The sequence below is a fragment of the Phyllostomus discolor genome, chromosome 4 (genome assembly GCF_004126475.2).
Source record: "Phyllostomus discolor isolate MPI-MPIP mPhyDis1 chromosome 4, mPhyDis1.pri.v3, whole genome shotgun sequence".
Lineage (NCBI taxonomy): Eukaryota > Metazoa > Chordata > Mammalia > Chiroptera > Phyllostomidae > Phyllostomus > Phyllostomus discolor.
Window position 1 is genome coordinate 201,554,337 of NC_040906.2, and position 22,495 is coordinate 201,576,831.

Here is a 22,495-nt window from a genome sequence, read left to right on the forward strand (position 1 = left end):
CCCACGCTGGGCCACAGCGCTCTGACTCTCCGGGCTTCAGGAGACACTTTAGCGTTCCTCGGGCGAGCCTCCCCTAACGCTCTTTCCTCAACTTCTCACCCGTTCTCATAGGTCCTCTCACCTCATGGTGACCCCTGGAACTGAACTACATTTCAAGATGTTATATAAACAGAGCTCCGGCTGGCGTAGCTCCGTGGATTGAGCGTGGGCTGCGAACCAAAGTGTCGCAGGTTCGATTCCCAGTCAGGGCACATGCCTGGGTTGCAGGCCATGACCCCCAGCAACTGCACATTGATGTCTCTCTTTCTCTTTCTCTCTCCCCTTCCCTTCCCTCTCTAAAAATAAATAATCTTTAAAAAAAGATGTTATATAAACAGTATATCTCCAAATACTTTTGATGTCTCTTTCCAATAATGACATTTTATTTACTCCAATCCCTACTGTATTTAGTGTTCTGTTTATTTACCACTAATTCAGTCCTAAATTCTCCCCAACGTTCTCTCCCTATGCAAACATGATAGGTACTTTGTCAAATATTTGATCTGCTGATGTGAACTGAAAGCTCTTCCTGAAGATCCCTCCATCTTTGTCAGACCGTCTGCTTCCTAGATTTCACACCCTTCCTTCTCGTGTGTCGAGTCAGACCAGTGCTTACACAGGGTCTGTCGCTATGGCACAGGTGTGGATAAGGATCAGGAGGTCAGTGAAGGGCAGACTTTTCAATAAATGGCGCTAGGTTCATCAGCATCATATGATAACAATACTGAAACTGGCTTCTACTTCAACCATCCACAAAAGCAACCCCAAGTGGATTATAAACATAAGTTTGAAAGGCAAAACAATAAAGCTTCTAGAAGAAAACACAGAAAAAATAGCTTCATGATCTCAGGCTATAAAAGGATTGTTTCAGCAAGACACAAAAAGCACTAACCATAAATTTAAAATTATGAACATCAGCTCTTCAAAAGACACTGTAAAAAGACAGCAATGACACGCACAGTGGAATGTCTGCCACACACTTAACTAACAAGGGATGGTGAGAAGAATATGGAAGAACTCCTCCAAGTCACTGAGAAAAAGACAAGCAACCCAACAGAAAACCGAATAAAAGGCACGCACTTCACAAAAGAGCGCTTACCCAAAAGGCCAATAAACATGTAAAACGGCGCTCAATTTCATTAGAAATCAGCAAAAGACAAAATAAAACCACAATGACACACCGTTCTCCCGAGATTAACAAAAAAGTGCGGATCCGGCAGAAGCAAGCGCTGGCAGGGAGACGGAGCGACGTGCACCGCCAGCGGGAACGTAAAACGGGCATAACGACTTGCAGGACAATTAGCACCATCCGGCGGGAGCGGGGCTTTGCAGCCCGTTCAGTCCCGTATTCCCAGGCGCCTGTCGGCTCCCGCTGACGTAGACAGAACACGCTCACGACCACTTCGTCTGCACCGACAAAACACTGGAGCTAACTCAGGGTCCCAAAACAGGGGAAAGGACAGATAATTTACGACACAAAGAGTGGGTAGTATCTAGCGATACAAATAAACTACACCTACGGGCAATACGAGTGAATCAGGATAAAAAGGATACATACTGCGTGAATCCATTTGTATAAAGTTCAAAAGTGGACAAAAACTAAGGTATATTAATTATATATAAGAAGTGGTGGGGGGGAATGGAGACAACTGTACTTAAACAACAATGAAAAAGACTGCAAAAAAAGGATCTATGTGACAAACTGCGGAGATAATAAATCGCGCATCCATGGCATTGGTTACCTTTGCCATGGGTGGGGGGCAGGAGATATAACCTGAATGAGGCATCCAAGAGAGTGTCAAAGATATTGGCAATTTAATTAAGTTGACTCGGGTGGTGGAGATTCAGCTGTTCTTTTTGTTAATCCATATATATGAGGTCTGTCCAGAAGAAGTCTAGCCATTGTTAATATAATAAGGACAGTTTGTACATCAAGGTAACCTGGCAGCCAAGCACAGCGGACTGGAATGCGCATGTGTGAACAATGACGACTTCACTGCACTAGTCAGTGGGGATGGTAGGTGTCACTGAGTGAAAGTACGTACCATGTGGGCATTACACTCAAATGACTGAGTGGACACAGCAATGAATTTGCGCTAAGCTTGAATATTCCTATGTGGAAACCACTTGGATGATTCAGAAGGCCGCAGCTATGGGCTACTGGTGACTGGCAGCTTCATCACAACAACATGTCCACTCATGCATCACGTCTCCTGCAGAGTTTTTTGGCAAAACATCAAATCACCCAGTGACTCAGCCCCATCACAGCCCAGACTTAGCACCCTGCGGCTTCTGGTTTTACCCAAAACTAAAATCTCTTCTGAAAGGAACGAGATTTCAGACCATCGATGAGATTCAGGAAAATATGATGGGGCAGCTGATGGCGACTGGGAGAACTGTGTGAGATGCCTACTTTTAGGGGACTGAGGTGTCACTGTCCTATGCACAATGTTTCTTGTATCTTATATGTTCTTCAATAAACGTGCCTGCTGTTCACAGTACATGGCCGGATACCTTCTGGACAGACCTCGTATATACATTATCTCCTCTCTTGTACTTGTATGCCATCACAAAAAGTTTTAAGAAATGCTTACAGCCTACAGATCCCCTCACCTACCCTTTCCCGGGAGTGAACTGGGAACACAACAGCCGTGGGCCCGCAGGCACAGCCGGGTGGGGAGTAAGAGAAAGTCTCTCTCAGTAAGGAGACACCAACCCCCTTCCCTTGCTCGGCTCCCCACTGACTGTAACAGTAACGCTCTCTAGCCGCCGCCCCACTGAGTTCAACACATCGAGGACAGCGCGTCACGTGCCCATCCCTGCGTACAACGCATCGCAGTGTCACACGGGTCCCATCTTTCTCTAACTGCGCTGTGGCCGCTTGTCCTGTGTTTACTACTCGGCCTCCGTAGCGGGCAGCACATTACTCGTGCTCAGCACGGAGAGCGGAGAGCGGACAGCAGCCACCTCTGTCGCCGTCGCCACGTCTCACCAGTGTTTGCCCCGTGGCCGGCTCTTCTGTGTGTGCACGGGAGTAGTCACTTGGGAAGACAGAGTCTGCGATGAAAAGGCAGTGCGGTTTTGTTCTGGGATTTGATCACGGCACAGAGTGGCCGGGAAAAGTGAAAACTTACCTCTGCCACTTCCTGTTGAAAAGTCAGTGTCATCTGGGTTCTGCCATAGGCAAAAGGCCCGTCTTTCTGGGAAACATTTTCAAGCCACTTGATTATCAGTGGAGTCGATACACTAAAAGGCAGATTCCCAATAATATGTACATTTGGAGGGTCTGTTGGCAGGAGGGAAAAACAGCTTGAAATGGTTTCATCAACATATTTTCAATACAATTTTACTGAAGAGTAAAGTCAAACTAAATACTAATAGCATCCAATAAAAATATATGAAAAAACTATGGCTGAGTATTTTCTTTATCCTTCAAAAGCAATGTTTTGTCATGATGGGCTCTGAATTAAGGAAAAAATTCTACCTACCGTGTTTTCAGACTACAGGACACACTCTCCCTAAATCTGGGAGGACCGGGGAGGGGCGGGGGTGCGTCTTATAGTTCGAACGTAGCTTACCCGGCTCGAGTCGGAGGGGAGGAAGGGGCCGGGGCCTATGTTATTTACGTTATTAAATATTTTTCCACATTTTTGCTTTGAAATTCTTTTTCCTATTTTCCTCCTCTAAAACCTAGGTGCATCTTACAGTCTAAAAAATTTGGTAATTAGTATTCAGTCAGTGAAAGTCCTCAGATTTGTGGCTTAGGAAAAATATGCAACAGATCTGCTCTGAGGAAAAAGATGATTTGCTTCGGACTCGAGGAGGTCCAAGTGCCTGTGCGGCACCCGGATGAACCGGCCGGGGGCCGGGGCCCAGGGAGGGACGCTGCCTTCCCCTGGGTGTGCAGTGCTCAGTGTCTGCGGTGTGCAGGTGAAGGCGAGACCACAGGAGAGGAGCAATCCAGGCAACTCTGCAGCAGAAAAGAAGATGCCCAGGAAGAAAAAACATCTCAGAGACACCATGTGAGAGGTGGGCAAAAAAAATAACCACCAGCAAAGAAGAGTTAAGAGAAAGCTGACAGCGACATCAGTGGACAACAGGAGGGCCCGGTATCAGGGAACTGGACACACGGTGGTGCTGGATGGGATGCACCCGAATCGCTCCTGCGCTTGTCCTGAGGGATCTGTAGGCAAAATCCCAGCTGCTTTTCTCTGCGTCCCACAGGGCTGGAGCCCAGGGGCTCTCCGTGCACACGGCCGTGAATGCAGAGGCCTCGCTGGGTGTGCGAGACAATGGAAACAAAAGAAAGGTTTGGATGGGGCTTGGTTTACTAAAACCCCCTTTTTGTTGTTTACCATTTGGAAAAAGTAACACCTCAGAGCTCACCCCATCCTCGTGTGGAATCTTAAAAATGACAAGTTTATTTGAACACAACCCAGAGCATTTGAAAAATAAGACAAATAAATTATAGAATTAAGAAAAAGTAGTTAGATTTTATATTTTGGAAGAAAGTGGAAAAGCAGAATAAAATTACAATACATATTAACTATTTATTCTGCTTAGCTAATTTTGAATTAAATACATAGCATTTATAATAAATATAACATATAAATATTTCTAATATAAATAATTACAAAGAAATAAGAAAACTGATTCAAAGTCACTTACCATCCTCCCACTGCCTTTTAAGACTTTCTGGAAAAGCCCTTTCTACCTTAAACGTCAACACATCTCCATGGACAATTCTCAGTTTTCCGGGGGCTGCATCAGAAAGCATCTGGTTTACAGAAAGATCAAGAACGTGAGCTCATGCACTTTGCCAAATACTGAAACTAATTTTTTTACTTCAAACCTGTGCACTAGTAAACCTGAAAGGGCAGAGACTACGAGAGACCGTTAGTGAACCGACAGTGAACGGTACCCACTGCAACAGACTGCGATGGGGGCTTCCTTCTGCCACATCAGTGATGGGGGACGGTAACAGACGACAGTACAAAAACAGCTTATAATTTCACCAATGATACAGTAACATAATTTTGACCCTCAGAATAACCTGTATTTCTGAGTGGATGTAGCAAAAACTCAACTCCTAGCTCTAAGTTTTTAAATTAGAGGCTAGACATCATGATGCAACATTGAGAATTAGGAGTACATCACATGAAAGACGAGCTTAATTCAACTAAATCTTTATAGCCTGAATATACACACAGGGCTCCCTCTGTCCCTGAGATCTGTAACTTCATCTGTGGGGACAGCCACGCCAGGGAGGAAGGCACTGAGTCTGGCCGAGCTGCAGGGGCACCCGGAGGCACTCCCAGACCCGGCATCCCCAATCTCAATACTTCTTGACCCACAGGCACTTTCAGCCGAATGAATTATCCTGCACGTTTTAATAGTGTTGCCCCTGTTGGGAACCACCCTGACTGGTATCAGAAGCTGTAACCCCTGCCTAGGCTAAGGCTAAGGGAACGCCCTTGGAACTGTAAGCCAGCAAGGAGACAGGGGCTTGTCTCCCTGGCAGGAGTGCTGCTTCTGCTGCTTCATTCATAACTGAACCCCAAAGCTTGGTCGGTTAGCCAAAGACGGGTAAGATTCCCCAAGGGGGAACGACCTAAGGCAGGCACGATCACTTGAGAGGCCCCCCAAAAGAAGGACTTTGGGGGCTACAGCAAAAGGGGGTGATGGACCCTTGCTCCTCGGCTTCGACATAGCCTGAGTCCTCGTCGTCTGGGAGAAAATCTCCGTATCTCTTGGTTGCCTTAGTTCCCTTGCTCCACCTAAGCCTGAAACAATGACAGGGTGGTGCAGCTCTGTGCTGGAAAGGGCGGATTCCCCGGGTGATCAGGCCTAAGAAAGAATATGTAAATTCCTGTGAAACCTTCTTTGTTTAGAATGCTCTCAGTTGAATGAGAAGGGTCCAAGGAGGAAGTTAGTTTGTTCCCCAAAGTCTTACAGCTCTTTGACCCTGACTCAAAATAGACCGCAGAGTTCCTTGTTTTCTATGGTTCCTTACTTCCCCCTAATGAGTACTGTACTTTACCTGAATTATTATGCAAAACGAACCCAATAAAAGCAGGTTTGGACGGTAAATCGGTGCGCTCCCCACTAGAGGAGGTGGCCATCCCGTCCCTACTTCTCCACAGAAACTAGTCTGTCTCTTTGCATGTTTTTTCTTGCGTGTTTTCGACAAGCCATCTGCAGCGTCCCGTGATCACTGCTGGCCAGTGACCCACGCATCACGCCCCTGCCGATTTCTACCTCCTAATCATGTGCTTCCCTTCCCCTTCCTTCAACCTTTCTAAGTAAAACAGGAAAAGAAAGCGGGGCGGGGAGCAGTGACGTGATGCGCCCTCTCCTTTATTACCTTTCTTCCTTCGCCCCACCCACGTCCGCACGGCACCCTGGAAACGGTCTCACGGCACTACAGTGTGAGCACCTGGCTGGAAGAGCCTCACAGCTATGCCAGCTGTAAATCTGTATCATGTTAAGTGCCCCTGTATCCAACACAAAACTTGATTCTTGAAGTCCGTGGTAACTAAAACCGGATGCAGCCCCTGAGCTTATAAAGTTTAACATACAGGAGTGACTATAATCCGTGAGAACAAACATCCCTAAAGTAGATTACAAAGGAAGAGGTGACCATCTTCCATGTTAAGTCTCAGCTCCGGGGGCTCAGCACCCTTTGGTCTTGTTCCCTAGCTCAATCCAGGCTAACTTCTCTCCTCTCTTCTCGCCTAACCCAGGCAACTGGAAGGAAGGATGAGGAAGCATCACGCAAGCCAGAGAGAAGACAGCAGGGGCCGGTTTGTAGACTACACGGGCCTTTGGGTCAACACTGAGCCTTGCACGTGCTTCTCTGTAGCACTTACAACGCACTGTATCACACTGACGGGCCTACAGGTTCCCTTCCCCGTGACGCTGTGTGTTCCTTCAGGGCAGCACCTGTTCCTTACCTACCTTCACGTCCCCTGCAGTTACAGCGGTATAGGGCGGGTGCCTCATGCACATTTGGTAAGTGGACGACCAGAGGGCATTGTTTTTTGTGAAGCCGGAAACTTCCTCACGTAGCCTGTGAGATTTTGGGTTCCTCAAATTTGTAAGGTCAGTTAACTTACAAAGACTTATTTCACTGATAATTCAGGCAGCATTGTACGAGTAAGTAATGTTTCAGAAATACAGAGCTGAACTGCCTACAATGGTACGCATTTACCATTTAAATTTGGGAATCATCTAGGTTGATATATTTAGTTCAGCCATGGTAGTTCAGCAAAAATAGCTGCATACCTCTGGTATTACAGTGCTTATGGATTATTTTAAATTACCATAATTTGTTAGAACTTAATTTGATGAGTTCCAGACAATAAATCTTAGAAAACGCAACAACTGCAATGCACTGTAAATAAACAGGAGATAGCTCTCCATGGGACAGGCGCTCACTACATAAAAACTGTGTATTTAACGAGAGCATTTACCATCAATGAAGAACATTAGACTTTTTCTATAATTATGCTTCACATAATTAGAACAAAACAAATTAGCATACCAAAAACAAAGAGGCAGAACTAAAAGCCCATGTTTCACGGTGTCAATATATAGAAAGTAATTAAGTAATTAGTAATTAAGACCAAAACAAAACAATGTAAACTGAGCTCTCTGGCATTAATTCACGTGCCCTGGTAACTCAGCCACATTTGAAATGTTCAATTTTTCCACACTGATGTACACGGCTGTATACAAGAAAGCTGACACAACACACATTTACCTTCCTTCCTTGGGTTCAAAGTTACATTTGTATTATATATTTTTTGGATTCCCCTCCAGGCTTAAGCCTCGGTCAATGACAAGCCAGACCCTCTCGTGCTGTAAAAGGTCTGCCTCTCCCAGGACCACTTCGTAGCCGGATCTTCCACCTCCCGACTCCCCGGGCAGGAGGTGTTCACGGCTGCGTGTGAAGGGTCTGGAGCAACTATGGGGGAAAAGGTGCCCCCCATGCCGAAATGACAGTATGACTACAGATAATAGCCATTTAAACACCCAGTGATACTCAGCAATGACACACGCTTTCTAACTAACCACTTACAGAGAAAAATGTTTTTATCACTATAATACCTGGGGGTGACGGAGGACTGGGGAAGGTCACTATCGTAGCCCTTCAAGAGTAACACCGGTGCATTGCACTTCAAAGCCCTAGGGTATTGCCTCCTAACGTGCGCGAAGGCACAGAGGCTATGAATGCAGGCACTCGTGTACGGCCAAAGGAGTACTACTACGGGCACGCTTAAACTGTTCTAGCATATTTTTAAAGATTTTATTTACTCATTTTCAGAGAGAGGAGAAGGGAAAGAGAAAGAGGGGGAGAAAAATATCAATGTGTGGTCACTTTCCATGTGCCCCCCTATCAGGGACCGAGCCTGCAATCTAGGCATGTGCCCTGACTGGGAATTGAACCTATGACTCTTTGGTTTGTAGGCCTGCCCGCAACCCACTGAGCCACATCAGCAGGGCGTTCTATCATTTTTATTTTAGTTTTCAATCCTACATTCTTCTAAAATGCGACGTAAGTAAGCTTAGCGTAAAGGCACACATGAAGTAAGGCTGTAAGAAACAGCCACACCGTGAAAAGCAGCATATATGTGCATGTAAATCATGGGAGCTAATCGCCCTAGAGTTGTTAGCGCTCGTGACCGATGTACTGACTTATAAAATTCTTACTCTTATTGGAAGAAATTACACCAAATATCCAAGAGAGAAAGTGTTTTCCCCCCCCCGCTGTTAGGGTTTGTAAAGGGCACAGGTCACAACATACTGGGGAACAGCTCTATAGAAGAAAACAAAGGCAGAAGTATTCTTCACGTGGTCATTAAAAATCTCTCTCTCTAACAAGCCAAGGTGCTAGTGTACACTGTTCTATGGGGGCAAGTAACGAGGGTCCACCTAGGCCGTGTGTTGGTGACCTAAGTAGATGATGAAAGAATTTATGCAATTCTTGGAATGTACATACAATTATAAAGTCCTTGAGAACAGAAATCTGTATCAAACAGCCATCCTGTGTAGCTCAGGCCACCTCCTCATGCGGAGGCGCTCGCGGGCCTCCCCCCCTCTCCCCCCAGCGGCCGAAGCACTGCTCACGCGGCTCAGCAGCGCCCCCTGGGGCCCGACGCAGCAGGAGCGCAACCACTGCTGACCTGCGGGCGGGGCACGACTCTTGGGCAAACCACATGAGAATAAAAAATATCTGTGACAGGGAACATGGCAGGCGGAAAATAAAAATTTTTATTCTTATATAGAATACATAGAAAAGGCTAATGCTACTTTTTCAGAAGGAATTCAAGACGTTACAATGGACTTTTCTCGGGTACAGATTACTGCACGATTTCCAAAAGGGAGCTTGCTTTGCTTCTTCAACAGGACGGGTAAAACGCACAGGAGAAACGCATTTACTCAGCCTCACGAAGGAATTAGATGTCTGATTTAGGGAGTTCTCCATTCAACCATGTTTACTCCTTTAAGTGCTAACATTTCTTAAAAAGACATACATGGAAATCCTCTACACTTGACTGCACAATTCCCTCCTTAAAGCCAAGTACAATGAACCCAGTTTCACCCTTCCCTTGATGACTTTTCCATCCTTGCCTGTGGAGTAATGGCCTCAGTGGTTATGACCCTTGCTACTGTGCTGCTTCTTCCAGTTTTTATATTTTGTTTTTATAGCTTTTCTTTGTAATGCCTCTTGCTATTTTCAATGGGTCTGCTGCTAGCACTGATCTCTGTACTTTTAATTTGAGGTGGCCTAGGAAATCACTTGAAAATTTTTTTTATTGATTTTAGAGAGAGGGAGGAAGGGGAAAGGAAGGAGGGAGGGGGAGAGAGGGAGGAGGGCGAGAGGGAGGTGAGTGGGAAGGAGAGAGAGAGAGAGGAGAGGGAGAGAGAGAAATCAATTTTGTTGCCTACTTCCTTATGCATTCTTTGGTTAATTCATGTACGTGCCCCGACAGGGGATCAAACCCGCAACCTCGGCATACTGGGATGATGCTCTAAGCAACTCAGCTCCCCAGCCAGGGCTAGGAAATGACTTTGTGTGTAAGCTATTTTTTGCTTACTTGTTGAGTTTGTCTATGTTATGATTAACTATGGTTATAGCTGTATCAAGTAAGTTACATGCGTAAAATATGATATAATCATGTTATAACAGAAAGTCAAGCAATCTTCCTTTTTTAAAGTTTGCTAGAGGTAAGAGAATTTCAAAATATTATCTCTGATTAAAAACAGCTCCTTTTGCTAGGATGTCTAACTTACTTTTCATGTCCCTTTATAAGATGACAGGAAGGGGAATAATTATAAAAGCAACCACTGATCGGCTATTGGCACCACCAGGCTCTTTACGTAAATTTCTGTCTATCCTTACATTAACCACAAAAGATAACCAGTATTCCCAGAGGAGAGAGCTGACAGTAAAAAAGTTTCAACGATAAGCTCAAGGTCACAAGGCTAGAGGCATACCTGAGATCTGAATACCAGCCTATTTGATCCTCCATCCTGAGAACTTTCCACTTTGCCTATCAAGTAGAGACAATCACCCCATTCACCTGTTCCAAAAACCCAGAGGCAATAACCAACAGCTTACTATCTACAAAATTCCACAAAATAAGTAAATGACTTAAAGGTTAAAAAGAACCCTAGAACTTCTTACTCTGGCCAAGACAGGCTGTCAGGGGCCAGACATACTCTTCTGCCCCACACTAAAAATGGACAAAGCAGTTGAAACGACAATATTCAGACACTGGACAACAGGGAGCGGAGGAAAACCCACAAATCCAAGATGCGCAGTGAACCCCACGGACAAGAAACATGAAGAAAACATCACCCGGACACATCACAATGAAACGGCTCAAAGCCGGTGATACAGAGAAGAATTTAAAGGCAGCCAGAGAACAGAGACAGAGGAGCAAAGATAAAGATGACGTATTTCTGGTCAGAAACAACACAAGAAGATAGTGGACAACATCTTCAGAGTCCCGAGAGAACACGGCCAGTACGTTTTTCAGAAAAGGAAGGCCACATAAAGTGCTTTCAGACACACAAGTGCTGAAAGATCCGCTGCCAACAGAGTGGTGCCGTACGAAATGCTAAAGAAAGTCCAAAAATGATACTGGGTGGAAATGCGGGTAAGGAATACCCAAAATGGTAACCATATGAATAAATACTTAAGAATTTCTGCCTATTTAAATCTCTTTAACACAGAACTGACTCTGCAAACAGAACACACTGTACTGTGAAATTTATAACTTGTGCAGAAGTATGTCGATGAGCACGAAGGCCTGGCAGGGAGAGAAGCAAGCAGACTCCTGGGAAGTTTTTATGCTACAACTGAAGGGGTGTGAGGCTTGCAGAGAGACCGGGACATGTGAGGACGTGCACTGCACACCCTAGACAAACCACTGAGATGACAGAAGGAAGAGTTACAGGTAATAAGCTGCAGTGGCTGAGTGCCAGCTCCACAGAGATGTCCACACGCTAATCCCCAGGGCCCGGGACCATGTTCCCTTCCATATAAAAGGGACTGTGCTACGTGATTTAAGATCCTGGGAGAGGCGGTATCCCCCTAGATCGTCCAGGTGGGCTGCATCATCACGAGGGTCCTTATGAGAGAGAGGCAGGAAGAGCAGGTCAATAGTGGCAGGTGGAGAAGCAACGGGTGCAGGAGCTAATGAATGCAGGTGGCCTCTAGGGGCTGAAAAAGGCAAAGAGACAAAATCTCTCCTGAAGGCTCCACAAGGAATGTAGCCCTGCTGACCTTGATTTTAGGCACTCTGACCCCCAAAACTGTAAGAAAAGAAATTGTGTTATCTTAAGCTACTGAATTTGTGGTTATTTTGTTACAGCAGCAACAGAAAACTAATGCATATGGCAGAGATGGTCAATTAGTGGGAAAAAGCAAGATGCAACTATAAGGTGCCTATGAGAAACCCATTTTAAGTATAAAAACACAAATAGGCAAAAACGATGGAAAATACATACCAGGCTAACACTAATCAAAAGAATGCTGGAGTGGCAATACTAATATCAGATAAAATACATTTCAGAGGAAAGAATATCACCAGTGATCTTGAAAATCACTTCAACCTTTTAAAAACTGAGATATAATTGACATATATAACATTATATTCGTTTCAGGCATACAACATTCAATATACCTGCATACCTCATTTTATTGTGCTTTGTAAATGTTGCATTCTTCTGTTTGTTTTACAATTTGAAGATAAAACCCTCCAGCAGCAAAAAGATCACAACTCTATTACATACTGGTTTTATCATAGTGGTCTGGAACCCAACCCACGATATCTCCAAGGTCTGCCAGTACCACCTATGCATCGAGAAATGATCACCACAATAAGTCTAGTTAACATCACCACACGGTTGCAGATATTTTTCTTGTGATGAGAACTTCTAAGATTCGCCCTTTTAGCAGCTGTCAAATTAGTAATACACTATATACAGTACAGTGTATTATTAACCACAGTTGCCATGCTGTACATCACATTCCAGGGCTGACTTATTTTATAACTGCAAATTGGCACCTCTTGAACAATTTTACCCCACCCCCGGCAACGACCAACCTGTTCTCTGTGTCTATGAGTCACATTATTTATTTTAAAAGAATCAACCTATAGACTAAACATCTGGAAGAAAACACAGAAATTCTAAGCCCCAACGCTTCCATGGTAGTAGTGGGGGTTTTCTAGCGCTTCAAAGAAATAGCATTACTTTTCTCCTATACCTCTTTCCAGATGAGCAGTCTCCTGACCGACCCATAACTAACAGAGGTGCACATGCATGGGTTAATAATTTGATTAATTATATCAAACATTGCATTAAGTGCTTACTAAGTAGGCGGTATTCATTTAATCCTCATACAATCTTATGAGCAAGGGGATGGACAGAGAGAGAAAGTCACCCACCCAAGTTCACATGACTAGCACACAGTCTGACCCTTGAGTCCAAGTTCTTTACCACAAAACTGCACTCTATGCTTTCATGTATTAGATGCATTTTCTTATTTTACAACATGCTGAGAGTGAAACCTGTACGATCACTATTGTTCTTTCCTCTAAGCTGCCTCCTGATCACATTATCAGAATTGAATTAAGCTACAAATGACATACTTTCAGCTAGAAGACATTTTATAAATTATTACAATTTCTTTAAAAAGTAATTCTATTAGCTTAGAAATCACTAAAATGGAATCCATAAAATAGATCACTCTCTTTCTGCCTTTACTCAGTTTTATGATTAATTTAGTACCTCTAAAAGAAAGTGGTTTTACATATTGAAACATTCTTTACAGGAAAAAGAAGTCTATTTGCTATTTTAGTACCCAACATTTCTCTTTAAGGAAAATTCCTTTCCTGCATACAAGGCACTAAAAATTTTGCTTCTGCCAAAACAGATAAGTCAAATATATATTTCCTACAGAGTAATTTAGCTTGAAATTAACCTCCTATTATTTAGAAAAAAAAGAGCACAAAACTTTTTGATAATCTATGCTGGGCAACATTCCCTTTCATTATTAAGTAACACAATTAGTCAGTTAATCAGAGAGCTACATAGATAGTCAACCTTGTTATTCCCATTTGAGGCATTACCAAGCACCTGCTAGGCAGGCACTCTTACAGATGGCAGAAGTCCAGCAAGGGACAAGGGACATATAAGAACACGGAGATAGTGTCAGAGGACGATCAATCTAATGAGACAAACAAAATAAGGCAGATTAGGAGTGTAGGGATTGGGGGGAGGGCGGTTGAGATAAGAAAGGTGCATCTGTCTTTCAACTACCCTGTCTTCCATGATCTGCAGCTGAGATCAGAGAGGAGAATACGTACATTAAAATGACAATGAACAGAAATGTGATTCACCTCCCTGCCTAATGAGGAAGAACTGCATATAACAGAAGGTGAGATTGAGGGTAAAGAAGTCTTTTCAAGAGCAAAAAAAAAAAAATCAGATGAGTATTCTCTATGTCCAAAAAGGGCTAAATGATTCAACCTGAAGGGAATTAAGTAGTGTTATTCAGTTTCTTTATACCATCTCATGACCTCACCAAAAATAATATCACCCACTTGCACCTCCAACTGAGATACAGTTCTTAAAATAAGAAAGCAGTTCAAAGCAAAAATCAATATTAAATTCCACAGTTGATCACAGAATATGTACCATATACTATTCCAAAATAAATTTATAAACCTGAAAACAATTCTGTCACTAGAGACTGGCAAAATTAGATAAAAGTAAATCATATAATTTCTTAAGGCATGAAAACTGATTATAGCGAAAAGAAAAAAATCACTAGGTTTCTTTTAAAAAAATCAGATGCATGCACACAAATTTTCACACAAATATTCTCAAACTGTTCTGGTAGAAAGTAAACATTTTTCCATCGATATACACACAAGTAAATATTAAATGTACTAATTTTAAACCAGTTGGTCCTCTTGTGTAACAATAGTGATGCAGGTAATTTGACAATTCTATTGGACTTAAAGGCCCTTTAGCCACAAAGTGCCCCCAGTGAAGAATTCCCATGGTAAGATCCCTGCTGCTCTATCTGCTAATGTTTTAAAAATATATGTCCCTTCTTATTTTAAACCCCAATCTGCCTCCCTCACTTCCCTCCTATTTGTTCTGATTCTTTCGAGAAGAGCAAAGCAAGTTTATTCTCTCCCTGCCACCCTTTGATAGGCGGCTCTGAATTCCCTCCTTCAAGGCTTCCCTCCTCTAGTTGAACCGTGCCCAGTTCCTTTAAACATTTCTCTTACAATAACAGCACCTACTGTTTTAAAGACGCACATATGACTTCACTCATACCTCATCTTGAATCCATACGTACGGTACCACTTCACTCCTTCAATTAAAAAATCCTCTTATACAAATGCCTAAGCTTAGCAAATAGTTTCTCAGGTAAGCCAATGTCTTCTCCACCTTTTGCGTGTAGAAATGATTTTCGGAACGTAAATGAAGTTCTCAGAAGTCATGCTGAGTCATTATTACCAACAGGTGTTTGCACTCCCGTTTAAGGAATGGGCTGTGACGTGCACGGGTATTGGAGTTTTTTTGGAAGGTGACACAAAACAAACAGTCAGTTTGTTTGGCATTAATGACCAAAGCAGGTTTATTTGATCCCGGCCAACAGACCACGTGGGGATGCTCGTTAGAAATACAGCCCTCGAGCCTGCTCCAGGCGATGAATCAAAATCTCTGGAGTGGGGCCTGGGGAGCTGCGCCCTATGTAATCCTTGGATTCCGAGGGCTTTACAAGTTGTGGCCTCAAGACCGAAATTGGGCTTTTGGAAAGCCACTTCAAGTATCTCACCTGTAATCCGGGAATGAAGCGACTGTCCTTTTCGACCACCAGAAGTTCAGCGACACTGGCGTTGAGAATGGATCTTGTGATTCCCCCGGGCCCGGGGCCCACTTCATACACGTAAGCATTTGTCAGATTGCCAGCTTTCCTTACAATTTTATCTGGAGAAAAGAAGGGTATCTTGATTATCTTGGCAAATTTTGTGTGTGGAATTAAAAGCGTAATCAATACAAATTCTTATCAGCCATTATGCAATCAACTAATCCTTTATCCGAAGTATTAATCCAATTACTTAACTCTCAGCCTACACAACACACAGTGGCCATTCATCAGCCTACCTCACCACTGTGGGGCAGTACCAGTCCTTTAGCAAAAATAGGATTATCATGACAGATTTCCTTAACTTAAATTTAGCCAATATTGTATTTACTGTTCCTCCCCCAAACCAATCCATCCCTATGAAGAATGGCCTGGATAAGCACACACCACTTCTCAACAGTTACTAAACATCGAATATTTTAGTGAACAGGACCAGTTTCACGTTCAGAATCTTCAATGTTGCTGTTTAAAAATCCAGAAGCAACAAGTGCTGGCAGTCTCCATCTTGACCTCTAGACTGCTGGTTGCTCGTCAATATGGCAGCAGCAACAAGGTCCTAGATCATAAGACTTGCAGAAATTTGGATTCTTGGTGGTTTTCAGTTAAAAGTTAAATTTAGCAGTGGAGGTTTTTGAGCTTTGCAAACATGCAAGTTGATATGGAGAAATTATTATCTTTTTAAATTAATCAACTTCTTTCTAAGTTAGGAGAGATTAATGAGTATTCATGCAACCAGTCATCACTCCTGAAAAATCCATACAGTGGGCTGGTCTACTGACAGAGAGATTAAAATCCAAACTGGGTGTCCTGGAGGAGCAGGAATTCAGCCACTGAAAACATAGCAGCACTTTTTGGCAGTGTTCGCTGACACTGTGGATCCGCATTTTTCTCGTTACTGAGAACCTACCTTTGTAGGCTTCAAGGAAAAATGGCCTCTCAACATTTCAAAAATAGCTTTGTCTATGAAGGGTGCAGGGAGGGAAGCTACATCCCCCGGCCACCTGTTTGCCACAGGTGCTTGAACTGCTTTCTCAGAACAAATCCTTCCAACGCACTATCCCAGTGTAACTTCTCTGAACTTTTCCTTTGCCTTGACTGTTTTACTTGAGCAAGGTCATCTAGATGGCAATCAGACAAGAAGGGGCTCCAGCTCAGGTGTAAATTCTATAGCTGATACAGGCCAACACCTCTGATGCATTAAGCACAGGCATTAGGGAGTAAATTTAATATTCTCCTTTTGGAAAGCAGAGAGCTACGATCATAGGCAGGTCAGTGGCTCCGCCCTGGAACAGTTCAGGCACACCCAAGTACACATGCCATCAAGGAGGCACTGCCGATTCACCGAGCTTGGGTTTCAGCCTTGCTCTGTGCCCACCTGAGCTTCTCGCCTTGGTTAAGTACCTTCATTTCCCTTCCTTTTGGTTCCTGTGGAAGAGAGAATAGTATCTAGATTCTGGAACTTACTCCTGAGGGGGAATAAAGGCTCAATGAGAAAAATGCAGACCTGGCTGCTATAGCTCAGTGGATTGAGCGTGGGCTTGCGAACCAAAGGGTCGAGGTTCAATTTCCAGTCAGGGCACATGCCTGGGTTGCAGGCCAGGTCCCCCAGCAGGGGGCACGTGAGTGGCAACCACACATTGATGTTTCTCTCCCTCTCTCTCCTTCCCTTCCTCTCTAAAACTAGACTCTTAAAAAAAAAAAAAGAAAATACACATGAAGGATTTTTTTAAAAAATGTAGACCTGTATTTTCAGTCCTGAAATTGATGCTTTATACCTAGAATGTGGCTAATGAATGGCAAAAAAGCTGATTCTGGTTAGTACCAGAACCAAAGAACTTTAGAGGTGGGTAATGTTTTGAAGTCTTGTTGTAGGGTGTTCCTCCAAGTAACAAACTAAGAAAAAACAAAAAACGAAGCAGCCCTGACTGGGGTGGCTCCATGGACTGAGTGCTGGCCTGCAAACCAAAGGGTGCGGGTTTGATTCACCAGTCAAGACACATGTCTGGATTGGGGACCTGGTCCTCCAGTGGGGGGTGGCGTATGAGAGGCAACCACACATTGATATTTCTCCCTCTCTTACTCCCTTTCCCTCTCTCTAAAAATAAATAATAAAATAAAAAAAAGCCGAAGCAGAGTTAAGCTATTTTACACAAAGTCGTATCGCCACTAGCAGAAAAAAAGCTCCAAGCAAGTCTAAGAAAAATGAAGCATGTTAGTCCTGCTTTGTGGACGGTATTTCATTGAACTGAAAAATGAACTTTTAGGGTGTGATATACTTTCAGCTTTTAAGAGAAGCCAAATAGGAATATGAAAACCTCAATAATGGTAAGTGCTCTCACAGTGACACATTTGTAATAAACACATCTTACTCTTGCAACCTCGTCTTTTAGAAGGGAACCTCACTAAGAAATGGTGGTAGTGGTTAAACGAATGTATACATTTGCAAAACTCATCAAACTGTGCTCTTCAAGCTGGTGATTTTTACTGTGCAGGAGCGGGAACGTAAACTTACTAAACTGTAAGCTCCTGGGGGCAGACTTTGCCTTGTTCACTCTGACTTTGCATTTCCAACCGCAGCACAGAGCTATTCGACGTGCATTTACCGAATGAATGCATGCGCCCACGGGGACGTCTTAGATGCAAGTAAACGACTCAATACTGACGTCTACGAGTGACACTCCCTTTCGACAAGTTATTGATACAATCCCTGCACTAATCTAAACTGAGCGGAAAGTAAACCTAGCCAGCACGTGCAACCCCATTTCAGTGGTAACACATGGAATTTCGACCGTCCACAATCGCCTTCCCCAACACGCGCCCCTCCTGCCCTCGGGTCTCCTGGGCGTCTGCACCGCCGCCCGCACGAGCCCTGCAAACGCACGAGCGCGGGATTCAGTGAGCGCACAACGCGTTCCCCACGCCTGCTGGGCGCGGAGTGTTCGGTACAAAGCGGAGGAAGGACGAGACTAAGGGCGGGTTGTACAGCTGTGCCTGACCGCTGGACGCCCGCCCGCAGGGTCCGCGCGCGACCCACGCCCCCGGAGATGCCGGGAGGACACTGTTAAGTTATCCACCTGTCAGCTTCAAGTCCAGCAGAAAATTCTGGGAGAGCTGCTTCACCGCTTGCAGTCTGAACAACTTAATGATTTCTCGGATCGTGGGCAACGGCGGAAGACGGAAAGTCGTGAGCGTCCTGGAAGCAGCCATGGACCTCCGCGGGGCCACCCAAGCCTCACGCGGCCCTTTCCCCGAGTCTGAACGCAGCCGGCGGAGGAGGAGCCTGGAGTACTAGGGCCCACCCCCGTGCCCACCTCATTGGTCGGCAGTATCCTGTCGGAAACGAATAGTGTGGACAGGAAATCCGGGCGTTCTCAGGGCGCATGCGCTACGTCCCGCTAGGGGCGGTGCAGGCTGGGTGTGAGTTGTTTTTCTACCGGAGAGGTAGACAACTCCCGTGGGTGGGCGGAGCCTCTCGTGGGCGGGCGGGGCCTCGTGGATGGGCGGGGCTGACGGGGTCAGGTCCGGAACCCGGGGGGAGGGGCGGAGCCGAGGATGCGTGGAGCCCAGCAACCAGCCAGGGTTGTAGTACACCTGGCTGAAAGACATTCTTAATTGCTGAAAAGCTAGTGGTTAAAGGACTAGAGGCAAAAATTGTTCGCTAACAATTTTCTCATACGTTTAGATGTTTTTAGGACCTCAGCGCTGCAGGGCCGGATGGCAGTTTTCTAACTTCTCTCAGCCTTAGTTTTATCACCTGTTAAGTGGACAGAATGCCTGCTTTAAAATTGTGAGCACTAAACGAGAGAGGTCATCTGGTGTGCAAATTCAGGACATAGTGCAATACTTCAAATGTTTCAGCCTCTCCTTGCAGTAACAGGAAAGCCAAGGATGAAAGGGAAGGAACACAGTAATACTAATAGCTAACATTCACTGAGCTTTTCCCAAAGTACCAGCCTTCACAGCTGAGTGCTTTGTAACTATTACCTCATTAACTGTTAGAAAACAAAGTAAGACTTAGAGAGGTTCAGCAATTTGCCCTAGGCTGCACAGCAAACCAGGTGGACTCAGGATTGGAATCCCTAGGTCTGAGTTCACAGACTTCTTTTTTAGCAGTGCAGTCGATGTAGAGGTTATTTGACTTGCCTAGGTTGTTATACCCAAGTACAGAAAAAAGGCTCAAATATGAGTTCAGACTCTCCATTACACCAGAGACAAAAAGCAAAGAAAGATATTAAAATCTCTGATAGAATTTAGTTTTTCTAACCCTGTTTTTTTTTGTTTTTTTGTTTTGCAAATTGCTGCATTGATCACAATTGAATTTTAAAATTTTGTATTTCTCAGAACAGTAAGTCTAAAATAAAGCTAATGGAAAATCAGATACGTAGATATGATATGGAAAATCCACCCACCTTCTGTTATAATTGTCTTAGAAGGGACTGTGAGATAATCTGACACACTTTCTAGCTTTAGAAAATTGGGATGTGACTCCCACAGAGATAAGATGATTTGTCCAAGGTGGCAAGGAAATGTAGGTCGAAAGCCTACACTCTTCACTCAGAACCCTTTTTGTAACTCAAACACAATATATTTAAGAAGGCATTCATTTGTAGTTATATTCATTGTTTCACTTAGTCCTCACAATCCTATGTAGATGAGATTATTATCTTATTTTACTGGGAAGAAAAAGAGATGAGAACCTCTGACTTGTCCACGGATGCACAGCAAAATACAGAGAGAAGACTGAACCTGATTTCTTGCTTTTCTAGGTTCTGATCTCATGCACCACACCCTCCCAAGTATTACATTTTTATGTTATTTAATTAATGTATGTTAATTTTATGGTGTTATTTAAATATATAGCATATATAGAGAATATAAATCTGAGTATAAACTTAAGTTTAAAGATTTCATATAATTTAACTAGAACACAATTGCAATAAGTATAGTATATATGCAAAGGCGCAAACCCAACACAAATGATGCTTGATGTTCCATCACTGCTCTTAATGCAGGGTTGTTTTCTGAAAAGTTCAGTACCCATGTGCGTGTGCCATGTAATGACTGAATTTCCTCATCAGTTTTCTGGGTCCAAACTAACACCAAATCTTTGCTCAGAAGTTTTGCCATTGTGTCTTGCCTTTCTCTTAGAAGAACATAGAAGCTACTTAATAAATCTGCTTGCGTCTATTTTCATTAGCTTGAGACACAACTGAAGGTGAATTACTTGGCCCTAATGCCATCATGGGACACACGCATTGTATGGCCATTATCAGGAGAATGTTCGGATGACTCAGAATGTGCCCACATGAATTTTTAAGAGATTCACACCAACATAAAAACGAGACAAAATTTTAAAGAGAGCAAAAACACATTTACATGGAGAATTTGTCCCCAGATATAACTAGGAGGATTATTGTCTTAGATCATTGCCATCTTAAATAATCAGCATTTGTGAGGTTGTGGCCTGTTCCTTACAAAGCAGTTTCCCATGTCACTTCACTTACTTCTCATTTGAATCCCATCGTGCAGGTTTACAAAGACATTCAGTGAGCACGATTGCAGTGCTAGTGTGTCCAATGGAGACTCGAGCTATGATCTTCTCACTCTATTATTACCTCTGGTATTGTATTAAATAATTGTTGAACTGAATAAAAAAAATTCCACCTTAGGAAAATCTTCTGAGTTTTTAATAGTTCTTGAGATTTAATTTTTATCTTCATAAATATCTGATTCTCAGTCTTTTAATTTTCAGAAAATTATGCACAACTCCCTGCAAAACCCATGAAGTCAGCAGGGGGTGTTTCAGTGGTGGATTTCACATACTAATGCAAACAGCTTTATCCCTTAAAAGAGAAGTGTGCAGTTTCATCAGTTTTGAAGCTTTGAAGTATCTGCTTCATCTAGATATAGATTTTAATATGCTAAAATATGGTAATTAATACAGAAATTACTAGCTCCACCTATCCGTGAAGATGAAGAATTACAAGTCATTCTAAGTGTTACTAAACTAGACTACAAAATTCTAATTTGCACAAATCCCAGAATGGTTATATGAGAAAATCACGTATTATTTTAGTATTTATTTTAATGTAAATGATATGCGACTTTATTTGGTGTAAGTAATTTAGTGTCTACTCATAGAAAAAGCGCTGCTTCTAAAAGGTGGTGCTTCTACCAGTTTCTTGAAAGAGACATGAAAGCCACAAAGAGTAATATCTTCCTGCCATGTGGGAATTCTCAGAGAAAATTAAATGTGACTTGGAATTGCCAAATTGAACTTTATAAAATGACTATTATGGCATGTAAAGTGCCCTTTTCTGATAGTATTTTATAATTCTGTATAATATGACTCAATGCTCCAGAGAAATACGAGCTGCGTTTTACACATATTTAGTCTTTTTTTAATAGCTGTTTGATGCCACTGTTCAAAAAGGAATCCAGTGACCTACCTAGAGGGAAGAATAAAAATACATGATAATTCTGAGCAGACAGACCAAATACTTATTCTGTGGGGATAGAGGCAGGGCAACTTAAGGAAGCAGCGCAGGTTAATTGCTGGAGAGAACCATGTAACAGTTATACTATATTTTAAATATAGTGTTTTTCACTAATCTAGGCAGTATTTGAAAGCCTGATGATTATCCCCAACTGTCTGTGAGTTATTGTCAAGTATCCTAACAGGGTGATGAGGATGGGCAACCCTTTCTACTCAGGATGAATCGACTTGGGGTTTTTGCACAAAACAACGGAAGTCTTTTTGTAGATCAGGGGTGTCAAACTCATTTTCACCGGGGGCCACATCAGCCTCACGGTTGCCTTCAAAGGGCCGAGTGTAATTTTAGGACTGTGTAAATGTAACTGCTCCTTAACAGTTAAAGTGAGAGGTTGGTACTGCCGCTGGGTAGGAACAAGGTGCTGGGCTGGATAAAACAAGGCGGAGGGCCGGACTTGGCCCTTGGGCCTGAATCCATCCTTGTGTTTGCCACCTGTGTTATAGAT

The 22,495-nt window shown here is 43.4% G+C and overlaps 1 protein-coding gene across 2 annotated transcripts in view; it reads right to left on the bottom strand.

The window, feature by feature from the left end:
• Positions 1 to 18,778, bottom strand: part of TFB1M (transcription factor B1, mitochondrial) — a 57,551-nt gene extending 38,773 nt beyond the window's left edge. For both annotated transcript variants that reach the window (XM_036024932.1, XM_028509974.2), the window contains exons 1-4: positions 18,571 to 18,778; positions 15,407 to 15,558; positions 4,708 to 4,816; positions 3,174 to 3,325 (exon numbers count right to left, since the gene is read on the bottom strand). In XM_036024932.1, the coding sequence (XP_035880825.1) occupies positions 3,174 to 3,325; positions 4,708 to 4,816; positions 15,407 to 15,558; positions 18,571 to 18,703 (546 nt within the window). In that variant the 5' untranslated portion in view covers positions 18,704 to 18,778. The remainder of the gene's footprint in view (positions 1 to 3,173; positions 3,326 to 4,707; positions 4,817 to 15,406; positions 15,559 to 18,570) is intronic.
• Between the last annotated feature and the right edge of the window lie 3,717 nt (positions 18,779 to 22,495).